Below are 13,152 nucleotides of genomic sequence, written 5' to 3'. Positions count from 1 at the left end.
GAGGAGGAGGACTACTGACTGGAGAGAGAGGAGTGTGCGGTTCTCCACCAGGGCTTGGGCCAGGGCTGTGGCTCCTCCGTCCCCCAGCTGGTTACTGCAGAGACTGACAGGGACCAACCATAGTCAACACCACCCACACCGTCATCACCACCACACTCTACACCACCACGCTCAACACCGACCAAGTCAACACTGACACACTCAACACCACCACACTCAACACCGACCAAGTCAACACTGACACACTCAACACCGACCAAGTCAACACTGACACACTCAACACCGACCAAGTCAACACCGACACAGTCAACACAGACTCACTCAACACCGACCAAGTCAACACCGACACAGTCAACACAGACTCACTCAACACCGACCAAGTCAACACCGACACAGTCAACACAGACTCACTCAACACCGACCAAGTCAACACAGACACAGTCAACACAGACTCACTCAACACCGACCAAGTCAACACCGACACAGTCAACACAGACTCACTCAACACCGACACAGTCAACACAGACTCGCTCAACACCACCGCACTCAACACCACACCACCCAACACCAACACAGTCATCACCGACACAACAACATCATCACACCCAAGGTAAGCTCAGAGGTATTTCAGTAGTTAGCAAATTTTATGTTATGGTAAACTAGCAGTGAACTAATGTTATGTTATGGCTAGCTTGCAGTACTTTAACTGCTAGTTAATGTAATGTGATTGTAAACCCGAGGTACTTTAACATTAGTGAGCTGATGTAATGTGATGATAAGCTGGTGTTACTTCAATTCCGTCAGCGCCTGGTTGGCCTTCAGTGCCTCAGCCAGACGCCTCGCCCCACCTGGTCCGATGGCGTTGTTCTGAATGCTGAAACATCAAACCAGTTTCATCAGTCTTTAAACTGGTTTCATCACCCTTTAAACTAGTTTCCACACCCCATAAAATGTATTTATTTATATTTTTTATTTATACATTTAAAATCCTTTTAAAATCACATCTGAAAGAGTTTTTAAATCACATCTGAAACTGGTATTGTGTAACATCTGTGTTGAGTGTGCGTGATGGATAGCTGGATTAAGCAGCTTCCCCTGGTCTTGAGTCAGATTGGCCAGTGGGGGAAGTGGAGGCAGAGTCAAGATCTGAATCTAGTTTTGTATACCACATCTGAAAACGATTTTTTAATCATACCTCAATAGCATTTTTGTCCCTCTACACTAGTTTCATCGCAGCTGAAGCTGGTTTCAAATCACATCTTAAACTGGTTTAAGAAGGAGCCAACTCACTTGAGCGAGACCAGTTTGCGGTTGACCAGCAGCACGTCGGACAACGCACGCGTCCCCTCCTCCCCGATGTCGTTGTTCTGGAAACTACCGTCAGACCGACCCGTTAAGCTGATCCGACCAATACAGTTACAGCTTTATACGTTTGGATGATGTGTTGATGATGATCTCACTTGATGGACACAATGGCTTGGTTCATCTTCAGCGCTTCAGCCAGAAAACGGGCGCCTTTGGCTCCGATGTTGTTGCTGCGGAGACTGAGAAAAACATACAGAGCTGTGAGATGTGATACATCTTAAACATAACTCCTGTTCACAATCTAGTGAAATGTAAATATACACATCTCTCTTTCTCTTTCACTCTCTGCCCCTCTCATTATATTACCAGATGATTTGATGTCACTCTGTGTGTACTCTAGTGTGGTGAGGGTTTTGTTTATATTGTAGTGGACATTATGGAAACAATTCCCCATACTGTGTGTTACATTTATTTCCCTTGATATATATTCCCTTATTATCCTTGTTTTGCTTATCATCAGTCGTGCGTTCTGCACGACATGTTATTGTGTTCCAATATAAGGGACGCTGTCTCTTTAAGGAAGCGGACCTGTTTTGGTTGTGATGACAACGGCGCGGTTTGTTTATTCCGGTTTGGTGAGCAACAATAAATGACACGCCGTTGCGTTGTCAACGTGAGAAATCGCTTCTTTCACCAAATCACGATTTCCACACTGGTGACCCCGACGTTTGTCTGCTGGACGCATTCCAGTGACACACCGAACAACTATGTCGACGAATGCTGTTTCATTGAAACTCCCGGAGTTCTGGGGGTCGTCGGCTTCTGCTTGGTTCGCGCAGACTGAGGCACAGTTCGCGTTGCGTGAAATTACCGCGGACACCACCAAATACTGCTATGTAGTGTCGGCCCTCGGCAGTTCAACAGCAACAAGAGTGGTTAGTCTCCTGAAACATCCCCCTGCAGAGAATAAGTATACAGCACTCAAGGCTCACCTGCTGAAGACTTTTGAACTTTCTGATGCTGAGAGGGCTAGCCGGCTATTTTCTCTGCAAGGCTTGGGCGACAGCAAACCGTCTGAACTTATGGACAGGATGTTGGATCTGCTTGGAGAGCACAGGCCTGATTTCCTCTTCGTCCAGCTCTTCCTGCGTCAACTCCCGTCTCAGGGGTTACGGGCTGCTTTGGCCAACACTGCCATCACTGATTGCCGCGCGCTGGCAGAGGAGGCTGACAGGTTTTTTCTGGCTGTTCAACACCCTGGCATGACTGCTGCTGCGCTCCATCCTGCGTACGCCATTGCAACCAACTCGGCCCAAGTCCCTCACACCGCCGCCCCGCTCCCTGGTGACTCAGCGCTCACTGCAGTGGCTACAGTTTCGCACCGGCAACGTTCTGACACAAGCCTGTGTTTTTGCCACGCTAAATTCGGCTCCAGGGCCAAGAAATGCCTACCACCTTGCAGCTTCAGGGGGACGGGAAACGCCAGGGCCGGCGCTCAGTAGTGGCTTTGAGTGTCGGCCGCACTGGCAGGCTGCTGTTCATCCAGGACACCATCTCCGGGCGCCGTTTCCTGTGTGACACCGGCGCACAGAGGAGCATTCTGCCTGCATTACCACTGGACATCCTGGCGGATGGATTTGGCCCCCCCCTGGAGGCTGCTAATGGTAGCCCCATACGCACTTATGGCACTCGACACGTTGCACTATGTTTTGGCGGTCAGCGGTTTAGCTGGGACTTTATCACAGCCAAAGTGGCTGTCCCCCTCCTGGGTGCGGACTTTCTATGCGCTTATGGGCTGCTGGTGGAAGTCAAAAACCGTCGTTTGATTGACGCCACCACGTTTTCTTCATACACCTGCGCTCTCAGTGGTTTGGACTCCATCAGACTGTCTAGCGTGCTCTCGCAGGCCGACGAGTTTCATCGCCTGCTCGCAGAGTTTCCAGTGCTCACACAGCCCACCTTTTCTTCATCTAAGGCCAAGCATGGAGTGGAGCACCACATCGCCACCAATGGCCCGCCTGTCTACGCCCGGGCACGACGACTAGACCCAGCCAAGCTGGCCATTGCCAGGGCTGAGTTTGACAGCATGGAACGCCTTGGCATCATCCGCCGCTCCAGCAGCCCGTGGGCTTCGCCTCTCCACATGGTTCCAAAGCCCGCCGGCGGGTGGCGCCCCTGCGGCGATTACCGCAGGCTTAACGACGCTACAACGCCAGATCGCTATCCAGTGCCTCATATCCAGGATTTTTCAGCACACCTGGCTGGCAAAGTTCTTTTTTCGAAGGTGGACCTCGTCCGTGGATACCACAAGGTTCCTGTCCAACAGCTCGATGTGCCCAAAACAGCAGTGATCACCCCTTTTGGACTGTTTGAGTTCTTGAGGATGCCTTTCGGCCTGAAAAACGCCGCCCAGTCATTCCAGCGCCTCATGGACTCTGTACTACGTGATCTGCCTTTCCTGTTTGTGTACCTGGACGACATCCTCGTGGCCAGTACCTCCAAAACCGAACACCTGGCCCACCTGCGGATCATCTTCGAGCGTCTCAGCCAGCACGGACTTATCATCAACCCAGCTAAGTGCCAGTTTGGGTTGACCACCATCGACTTCCTGGGACATCGAGTCACCAAGGGCGGGGCCGTGCCACTCCCATCTAAGGTTGACGCGATCTCGAACTTCCCACGGCCCGTCACAGTGAGGTCCCTGCAGGAGTTCCTGGGAATGGTGAACTTTTACCACCGCTTCATTCCCAGAGCTGCTGTAATCATGTGCCCCCTGCATGAGGCCTTGAGGGGGAAAATACCAAAACATCTGGTGGATTGGTCCTCGGAGAGAGACAAAGCGTTCATGGATGCAAAGGCCGCGTTGGCCAAAGCGACGATGCTGGCACACCCATCACCTGATGCGCCCATTGCCATCACAACAGACGCTTCGGACTATGCAGTGGGCGGTGTGCACGAGCAGTGGGTGGATGGTGCCTGGCAACCGCTTGCTTTCTTTAGCCGCCAGCTACGCCCGCCTGAACGCAAGTACAGCACGTTTGACCGGGAGCTGCTTGCACTTCACCTTGCCATCCGACATTTCCGTTCACTGCTAGAGGGTCGACAGTTTACAGCTTTTGTTGACCACAAACCCCTAACGTTCGCCATGGCTAAGGTGTCTGATCCGTGGTCTGCCCGCCAACAGCGACAACTCTCTTACATCTCAGAGTTCACCACAGACGTTCAACACGTTGCAGGCAAAGCCAACCTTGTCGCAGACTGCCTCTCTCGCACCGTTGTGGGGGCCGTCCACCTGGGGCTTGACTACGCCCACATGGCAGCCGATCAGGTCACGGACCTGGATGTACAGGCACTCAAGACTGCTGCCACTGGACTGCAGTTGTCGGAGATCGCTTTTGGCAATGGTGGCACCATGCTGCTTTGTGATGTCTCCACTGGAGAGCCACGGCCCGTCGTTCCCTCGGCATGGAGACGACGTGTTTTTGACGCTGTGCACAGCCTTTCCCACCCGGGTAGGAAACCATCTCAGAGGTTGGTGGCGGCCAAGTTTGTCTGGCATGGCCTCAAGAAGGATGTGCGTGACTGGGCAGACTCTTGTGTGGAGTGTCAGCGATCAAAAATTCACCGCCACACCAAGGCTCCGCTGGCGCATTTCCCGGTGCTGGAGCGAAGATTCGACCACGTCAACGTGGATCTCGTGGGTCCTCTTCCTTCCTCCCTGGGTTTCACTTACCTCCTCACCATGGTGGATAGGACCACTCGATGGCCGGAGGCTGTCCCATTGACATCAGGGACGACTGCTGAGATGGCGCGGGCGTTCATCGGTACCTGGGTTGCCCGGTTTGGCACCCCATCTGACTTGTCTTCGGACCGGGGCTCACAGTTTACCTCTGAGCTCTGGAACGCCATTGCGGACAGCCTGGGTGTGAAACTTCACCGCACCACTGCATATCACCCCCAGGCTAACGGACTTTGCGAGCGTTTTCATCGTGCTATGAAGGCCTCTCTTCGAGCCAGCCTCAAGGACAGTGGCTGGGTTGACTGGCTCCCTTGGGTCATGCTGGGCCTGAGGACTGCCCCTAAGGAGGACCTACAGTCCTCATCAGCGGAGCTGGTGTATGGCCAGCCATTGCGGGTTCCAGGGGATTTCGTTCCTGACTCTACAATTCCCTGGTCCTCAGCCCATCAGCGGACAGTGCTTCAGGATAGGGCTAGGCTTTTCGCGCCTGTGCCTACTTCACGCCACAGCCTCCCACAATCCTACACGCCCCCACGTCTTTCGTCAGCGGAGTACGTCTTCATCCGTCATGACGCACACCGGGGGCCGCTGCAGCCTCCTTACGACGGCCCGTTCCGTGTTTTGGAGACGGGGGTAAAGCACTTTGTGGTGGACATTGGCGGTAGGGCAGAGCGCATTTCTGTGGACCGCCTTAAGCCAGCTCATCTGGATGTGGACAAGCCTGTTGGGCTTGCCCAGCCTCCAAAGCGTGGGCGCCCTCCGGTGCGGCCCAAGTCCCTGAGGGAGGAGCCTAGGTTTTCCTCACACCGCCATTCTCCCTCCCGCCCCAATGCCTCAGAGGCGCCGCCGCCGCGCGCAGGGGCCTCGACCCACGCCCAAGTGCACAGGAGTCGTTGTGGCCGAATTGTTCGCCCTCCTCCTCGCTGACTTTGGATTGTTTTTGTTATGGTGAATTCTTGGGGGACGTATGTAGTGGACATTATGGAAACAATTCCCCATACTGTGTGTTACATTTATTTCCCTTGATATATATTCCCTTATTATCCTTGTTTTGCTTATCATCAGTCGTGCGTTCTGCACGACATGTTATTGTGTTCCAATATAAGGGACGCTGTCTCTTTAAGGAAGCGGACCTGTTTTGGTTGTGATGACAACGGCGCGGTTTGTTTATTCCGGTTTGGTGAGCAACAATAAATGACACGCCGTTGCGTTGTCAACGTGAGAAATCGCTTCTTTCATCAAATCACGATTTCCACAATATACATTTATTACTTATTATATTACTCCATTGTATTCCACAGTTCTCGTTAATAGGACCTTACTGTAGTGCGGTGAGGGTTAGGGTTATATTAACATCATATTTTACATATTACATATTACATTACTCGTTTATAGGACCTTACTGTAGTGCGGTGAGGGTAAGGGTAATATAAACATCATATATTACATATTACATATTACATTACTCGTTTATAGGAACTTACTCTAGTGCGGTGAGGGTCCGGTTGACGAGGAGGGCTCGGCTCAGAGCCTTCGCTCCCAGGTTACCGATAGAGTTGTCCGCAAGACTAGCAGGGAGGTGGGAAGAGGGAGGTGGGAGGAGGAGAGGAGGGGATTGTTTGGTTTAAAATGTAACATAACAGAAGCCAATTTGGAGGGAGAGCAAGAACATTTGACTCACAGAGCTAGTCAGTAAAAAAAACAAGGACATCCTGAAAGGACACTTTAAGTGTGGCGCGAACGACATCGACCGACACCAACGTCACGTTAAAGTAAACTTGCGGCAGAAGTAGAGTGCAGGAAACAGCGTTTACAAATCAGTCTTAAGGGAGAGAGGAGATTGCACATTTCTGCAGTGCACTGCAAAAACCACATGAAAGTTATTTAGTCGTCCGGTGGACTTTTTGGATTAAATAGTTTGCCTGTTCGAACCGATGTTCCACTCCAGAGCCTGACCTGATGTTCTGGACCTGGCAGTCTTTAGCACTCAATAGGCTTCCCAGCAGCTCCATCACGTTGTCTTTGAAGTGGTTGTTCTCCAGCCTGCAAACAGAGACGATCTGTTCACCAATGGATAGAAACATCCATCTATCCATACATCTATTCATCCAGACATACATCCATTAATCTATACAGCCATTCATCCATTCAATACTTACCTGTTCTGTCTTTTCCCGCTTCACCTACATATATGTCACATTAAATAAGTTGCTAAACTATGTATGAATAGTGATTGCTCTGAGGGAGCAGGGTAGTCTAGCGGCTACGGTGACTCCCAGCAGAAGGGTACTGGGTTCGATCCCCAACGTCTTCGGCAGACCAGATACGCCCTAATCCCCCGCCAGCCCCTTCATGACCTGTCCTTGAGTTCCCTGTAGGTCGCTTTAGACGAAAGCGTTGGCTGAATGACTGAACGATAGCATTGATAGAATGATAGATATCTGACCTCAGATGGGTGCAGTACAGCAGCTGCGGCAGCAGACATTTGACGGTGGAGTAGTTGAGGCAGTCTGACAGGTTGGTCTCCTGGCGGCACTCCGGAGACACCTGCAGCAGGTAGGCCAGCGCGACGCAGTGGGACCGGCTCAGCGTCCCGGCCAGACTGCCGCTGCTCAGCGCCTCCTCCACCTTTCTCAGAAGCTCCGTGTGCTTCAGCTCCTGGAGGCAGTAGGCCAGGTTGACCTCCCGCAGGGAGACGGCCGCACCCCCTTCCGAGCCCCCCGCCGGACCCAGCAGGCTCTGGAGGAAGCCCCCGGCCCACACCTGCTGGCTGCAGTCGTCCTTCCCCACCAGCGCCGCCAGAGGCTTGGCGGCGCTGGGAGACAGCAAGCCCGCGAGGAACCGCACCAACACGTCCAGGTGCCCGCCGTCGTCCTGCTGCGACCGCTGCAGGGCGTTCCTGAAGTGGTTCTGGAAGCCCAACTTGGGCCACGACATGGCGCTCTCGGAGAACAGGTCGAAGATGGCCCGCTTGGAGGAGACGTGGTAAAACGTGGCCGCCAGGAACTCCTGCACCGTCAGATGGGTGAAGCGGTACGCCACGAAGACGGCGGACTCCTCCCGCACCAGGAGCACAGCACCATGGCTGCCCTGCGTGGACGGCAGGTCCACCCCGTACGCCCGGAGCTCCTGCTCGCCGAAGGTGTACTTGTGCTTGATGAGTCCGTAGAATGCCAGGCGGCCGAGGGGTCCTAAGAGCTTCCGGTGGCTGGCATGGACCTGCTCCATCCTCATGGGCTCCCGGCCTCTGGGTTCCCCTGCCTCGGCGTTCATGGCACAGAAGTGTGCGTAGAGCTCTGTGCAGGTCCTGGGAAGGCTGTCCGGCGACCCCTTCTGCAGGAGGTACCTCAGGGTTTCCATCACGATCTGGCAGACGCAGGGGATGTAGGACATCACCATCAGGAACTTGTTGGACTCCAGGTGAGCCCAGATCTGACTCGCGGTGTCCTGTTCCGGCAGACAGTGGTGGAGGAACGTGTGGATGTCCTGCGAGGTGAAGCCGGGGACCTCGGTGAGCCGGTCCACCAGTCCTACAGGGATCAGCGCCGCGTGGGCCGAGCGCGACGTCAGCCACACCGACACGTTGGGGAGGAGGTTCCCCCGGATGATGTTGGTCACCAAGTCCTCCACGCTTACCTCCTTCTTCGGGTCGCTGCACGTGGACGTGTCCGAGAAGTTCAACCTGCAGCGGAACTCGTCCAGACCGTCGAATATCAAGAGCGTCCGACAGGCTCCGCTCAGGACGAGGGCGGGGTTGCTCAGGTGCGGGAAGGCCAGCTTCACCAGCCTCTCGGCGGACACCTTCTCCAGGGAGTTCAGCTCCCAGAAGGACAAGGGCAGGACGAAGCTGATGTCGCCGCACACCTTCCGTAAGCACCACTGGGTGACAAACTGCCGGACCAACGCCGTCTTGCCGATGCCGGCCACGCCCACGGTGAGAGACACCCTCGGAGAGGAGCTGACCCGGGTCAGGGGCTCCATCAGCTTGGCCAAAGCCAGGGGTCGGAGGTGGATCCTCTTGCTGCCCCGCGAGGTGTGGACCTGCATGAGGTCGTGCTCCTTCTGCTGGAGGTTGGAGAGCCCGTCCACCAGCAGCAAGGCCCGGGAGGCGCTGCTCAGGCTAGGGGGAGCGCTGTACATTCGGTCCCTGGAAGAAGCATGCCTCTGGAGCAGGACCGCCTGGTGCTCCTTCACCATGTGGTCTGCAGGAGGGAACATGGAGGTTGCGTGACTTAGCCACTGATGACCCATGTTTGGGGCTGACTGTTGTTGGCAACAGACCTCAAGACTTTACCCGCTGTTGATTACAGACTCCTTCCAAAGTTGTATTTGTGCATGAAATGATTTATTTGTTGTAATAATTATTATTGTGTGATTGATTCTTTTTATATGGATTTAGACGTTTTTTTTGCATTTTGATTATTGCCGGTAGTTTCGTACTGACAATAAAATATTTCTTGTAAAATTTATCTTATATAGATTTGCATTCAGAGCAGGTTGAGATAGGAAGGAGAGATCAATATATATATATATATATATATATATATATATATATATATATATATATATAGCACTGTCACATATTTAAGCCCCTTTATCAAGTCCCTAATTTGTGCCTTGATTAGTTAGTGCCTTCAGACGTTTTCCCCAAATGTTGTGAATCAATTTCACAACTAAAAATAGAATTTCAACCCCTTAAACCCGAGCCATTGTTTCAGGGTTGAACTAGCCTTCTGCGGGCAGGGTGGGGAACAGGAAGAGATTGAGAAGGCGGTACCATGTGTCAGGATGAGCCGGGCCTCATGGGAGTCTGAGTTCTCCACGAAGGCTTGAAGGGCGTCGGGGCCGTGGGGGGCTTTGCTGGCGAGCAGGGAGAGGAGGGTCATGACCTGCTCCTCCACCTGCCTTCCTCCGCCGTCCTCCACCCGCATCTCGTCCACCACGCTCAGCAGCTCCTGCGCCCGCAGGTGGGTCAGCACCCGACGCAGGAAGGTGGCGGTGGTGAAGCGCTGGAGCTGCTGCTGGTGCTGTTGGACCCAAACGGATCCTGAGAGCCACACACCCAACGCAAACACATCCAATATGAACACAAACACATCCAATATGAACACAAACGCATCCAATATGAACGCAAACGCATCAAATATGAACACAAACACATCCAATATGAACGCAAACACATCCAATATGAACACAAACACATCCAATATGAACGCAAACACATCCAATATGAACACAAACACATCCAATGTGAACGCAAACACATCCAATATGAACACAAACACATCCAATATGAACACAAACGCATCCAATATGAACACAAACGCATCCAATGTCAACACATCCAATGTAAACACACGTCTACACACCCAATATAAACACAACAAATATAATCACAATATAATATAATCACAGCCATTCCCACATACATCCAATTTAAACACAAACACATCTAATGTAAACACATCCAATATGAACAAAAACACATCCAATATGAACACAAACACATCCAATGTCAACACATTCAATGTAAACACATGTCCACACATCCAATATAAACACATCCATTTACATACATCCAATATGAACACATCCAATATAAACACATGTAGATACATTCAATGTGAACACAAACACATCCAATGTAATCACATGAAAACCCACCCAATATAAACACACCCAATGTAAACACATCCATGTCAATACATCTAACATAAACACATCCCATATAATCCTATATCAACACATCCAATATAAACACATCCAATATAATCACATGTCAACAAACCCAATGTAAACACATGTCAACACACCCAATGTAAACACAACCAATGTGAACAAAAACACATCCAATGTAAACACATGTCAACACACCCAATATAAACACACCCAATATGAACACATCCGATATAATCACATCCAATGTAAAAACACATGTCAACACACCCGATATAATCACAAGTAAACACCCCGAAATAAACACAAGTCAACACACCCAACACAAGCACATCTCGCGTCCGGCGAGGACCCGCTCCTAGAACCCCCGAGAGGCGCTGCCTACCGTGGGTGTCTCTGACGCTCTTGGAGGGGGATCCTCCGGGGTTGGACTGGAGGTCCATGTAGCAGTCTCTCTGCCATGTGACTCTCTCACTGCGGCCCAGCAGGGCCTCGTACTGCCGGCCGCCTCGTTGCATGAGCCCCTCACTGCCCACCTGGACAGGTGCTCGCCGCTCCGCCCCCCGCAGGCAAGCTCCAGGTTCACCTGCACAGGTAGTCAGGAGGAGCTGAGAGGGACCCAACGCCTTGTGGGAATCGGTCCCATGTGGTCACACGTGACTACATGTGGTAAAAGGACAGACTGGAGCTGTGACAAAGGACATGTCGGTAACTGTTATTAAGGATAGGCTGTAGATATGAAAAGGACAGACTGTAACTGTGACAAAGGACATGTCGGTAACTGTTATTAAGGATAGACTATTGGGTCAGCTTAGCTCAGGAGGTAGAGCAGGTGTACTTGTGTCGATGTGTCCCTGAGCAAGACACCTCACCCTGAATACTCCTGACGAGCTGCATGCATGGTTGACTCCGCCGCCGGTGTGTCAATGTGTTAATTAACCTTTGTAAGTTGCTTTGGATAAAAGAGTCTGCAAAATGCCGTAAATGTAATTGTAAATGTAGACTGTAGAAGTGAAAGGGACAGACTGTAAATGTGATAAACGACCGAATGTAGCTGTGATACACGAAAGGCCGGAGCTTTCTAAAGTAAAGCTCATAGCTGTGATAGAACATAGACTATTGCCGTGATAAAGAACAGACTGTAGCTATTATGAATAACAGACTGTAGCTATAGTAAAGGACAGACTGTAACTGTGATAAAGGACAGACTGTATCTGTGATAAAGAAAGCCCGTAGCTGTGATAGAGGACAGTCATTGTAGCTGTAAGCTCAAACACACCGTGAAAAAAGAAATGCACAAGAATAACCTCAACTTCCGTTGCATCACACAAACACATTTTCAACTGTTGTAACAACTGGTGTTGTTACCATGGAAACAGGTCAGTGAACTCAACATGATAGTTACTGCAATACCATACAACTACATACCATGTACCAGTTTATATTGTATCAATGTATTTTAATATTATTCAAATGAGGCCAACATATAATTGAATGTGTGGTTATATGAGGGATATAAAATGATATATATATAGGCTATATAATATATACATGTTCTAATTAGTATTTTCTTAAAGTGACATGATTAAAAGTGATAATGATTAAAACTCACACCGGGTGTTATATGTCGACTTTAAATAATCAAAAGCGTCTCATTATTTAGTGTAAATCAGAGGATGTAGGTTTTCATTAAATGCCAAACAAACATGACCATGTTCCTATCAAGCACAAAGCCCTGAAGATTGTGGAGCTACTCACCGTCAGTTGGTTCTGCAGAGATCCTGTCCGCTTTTACTTTGCTAATCACTAGAAGGTTCAATCCAAGGTGCCTCGCTGTGCTCACTCACATACAGTTTGGCAAGGGGCGAGAAGGAAACTATCTCCTCCAAACAGTTTCCTGTCTCTAACCTCTGCTCTTCCTGTGCAGAAGAAAAGCACCTCGAAACGGTTCATTGTTTGAACACGCGATGATGCTAGTCACACAAACACCTTCAGTCTCCTATTAACGGTTACATAGGGACGGGTACAGCTCTCATGGTTAGGTTCATGTATAACCTAACATTTGGTTAATTTTGAGTGTAACACTTAACAGGTACCACTTATAAAAATAAATGACTTGTATCTCTGATTCCTATCCTCTGCACTCTTTCAAGTAATTCTTTGAAGTTTTTACACAAAATTTTAGTTGTTCTCAGCCTCACTTCTTTCTGTTACCACTCGGGATAAAAGCATCTGCTAAATGATTATGAATAAATGTGAATTATTAAGTTGTTTAAATAGTTAAGTATAATGTTTCACTCTGTGCAAGCATGGCGCCTGCAGCTGAGCAAGATTACAGGATTACAGTTTGTGTGTGTGGTTGGATCACAAATGCTAACAATTCTGTTGCTCATCAGAAAAATATATTTTATTTCAAAAATAATTTCCACAGT

At 50.3% G+C, this 13,152-nt stretch overlaps 1 protein-coding gene across 3 annotated transcripts in view; it reads right to left on the bottom strand.

Annotated features, from left to right (window-relative positions):
• nlrc3 (NLR family, CARD domain containing 3) overlaps positions 1-12,597 on the bottom strand; it is a 17,062-nt gene extending 4,465 nt beyond the window's left edge. Inside the window, exons 1-10 of one of the 3 annotated variants that reach the window (XM_079756689.1) lie at positions 12,479-12,597; positions 11,106-11,306; positions 9,822-10,091; positions 7,491-9,246; positions 7,001-7,087; positions 6,529-6,612; positions 1,461-1,544; positions 1,291-1,374; positions 791-874; positions 20-103 (exon numbers count right to left, since the gene is read on the bottom strand). In XM_079756689.1, coding sequence (XP_079612815.1) covers positions 20-103; positions 791-874; positions 1,291-1,374; positions 1,461-1,544; positions 6,529-6,612; positions 7,001-7,087; positions 7,491-9,246; positions 9,822-10,091; positions 11,106-11,238 — 2,666 coding nt within the window. In that variant the 5' untranslated portion in view covers positions 11,239-11,306; positions 12,479-12,597. Of the gene's footprint in view, positions 1-19; positions 104-790; positions 875-1,290; positions 1,375-1,460; positions 1,545-6,528; positions 6,613-7,000; positions 7,088-7,490; positions 9,247-9,821; positions 10,092-11,105; positions 11,409-12,478 lie in introns of all 3 variants that reach the window. The other 2 variants (XM_079756687.1, XM_079756688.1) reach the window with 2 other exon arrangements.
• Positions 12,598-13,152: the final 555 nt, after the last annotated feature.

This window comes from Pollachius pollachius, assembly GCF_949987615.1.
Source record: "Pollachius pollachius genome assembly, chromosome: 19".
In the NCBI taxonomy this organism is placed as follows: Eukaryota; Metazoa; Chordata; class Actinopteri; order Gadiformes; family Gadidae; genus Pollachius; species Pollachius pollachius.
The sequence above is the reverse complement of the archived record's forward strand: the minus strand, read 5'-3'. Positions and strand labels throughout refer to the sequence as shown.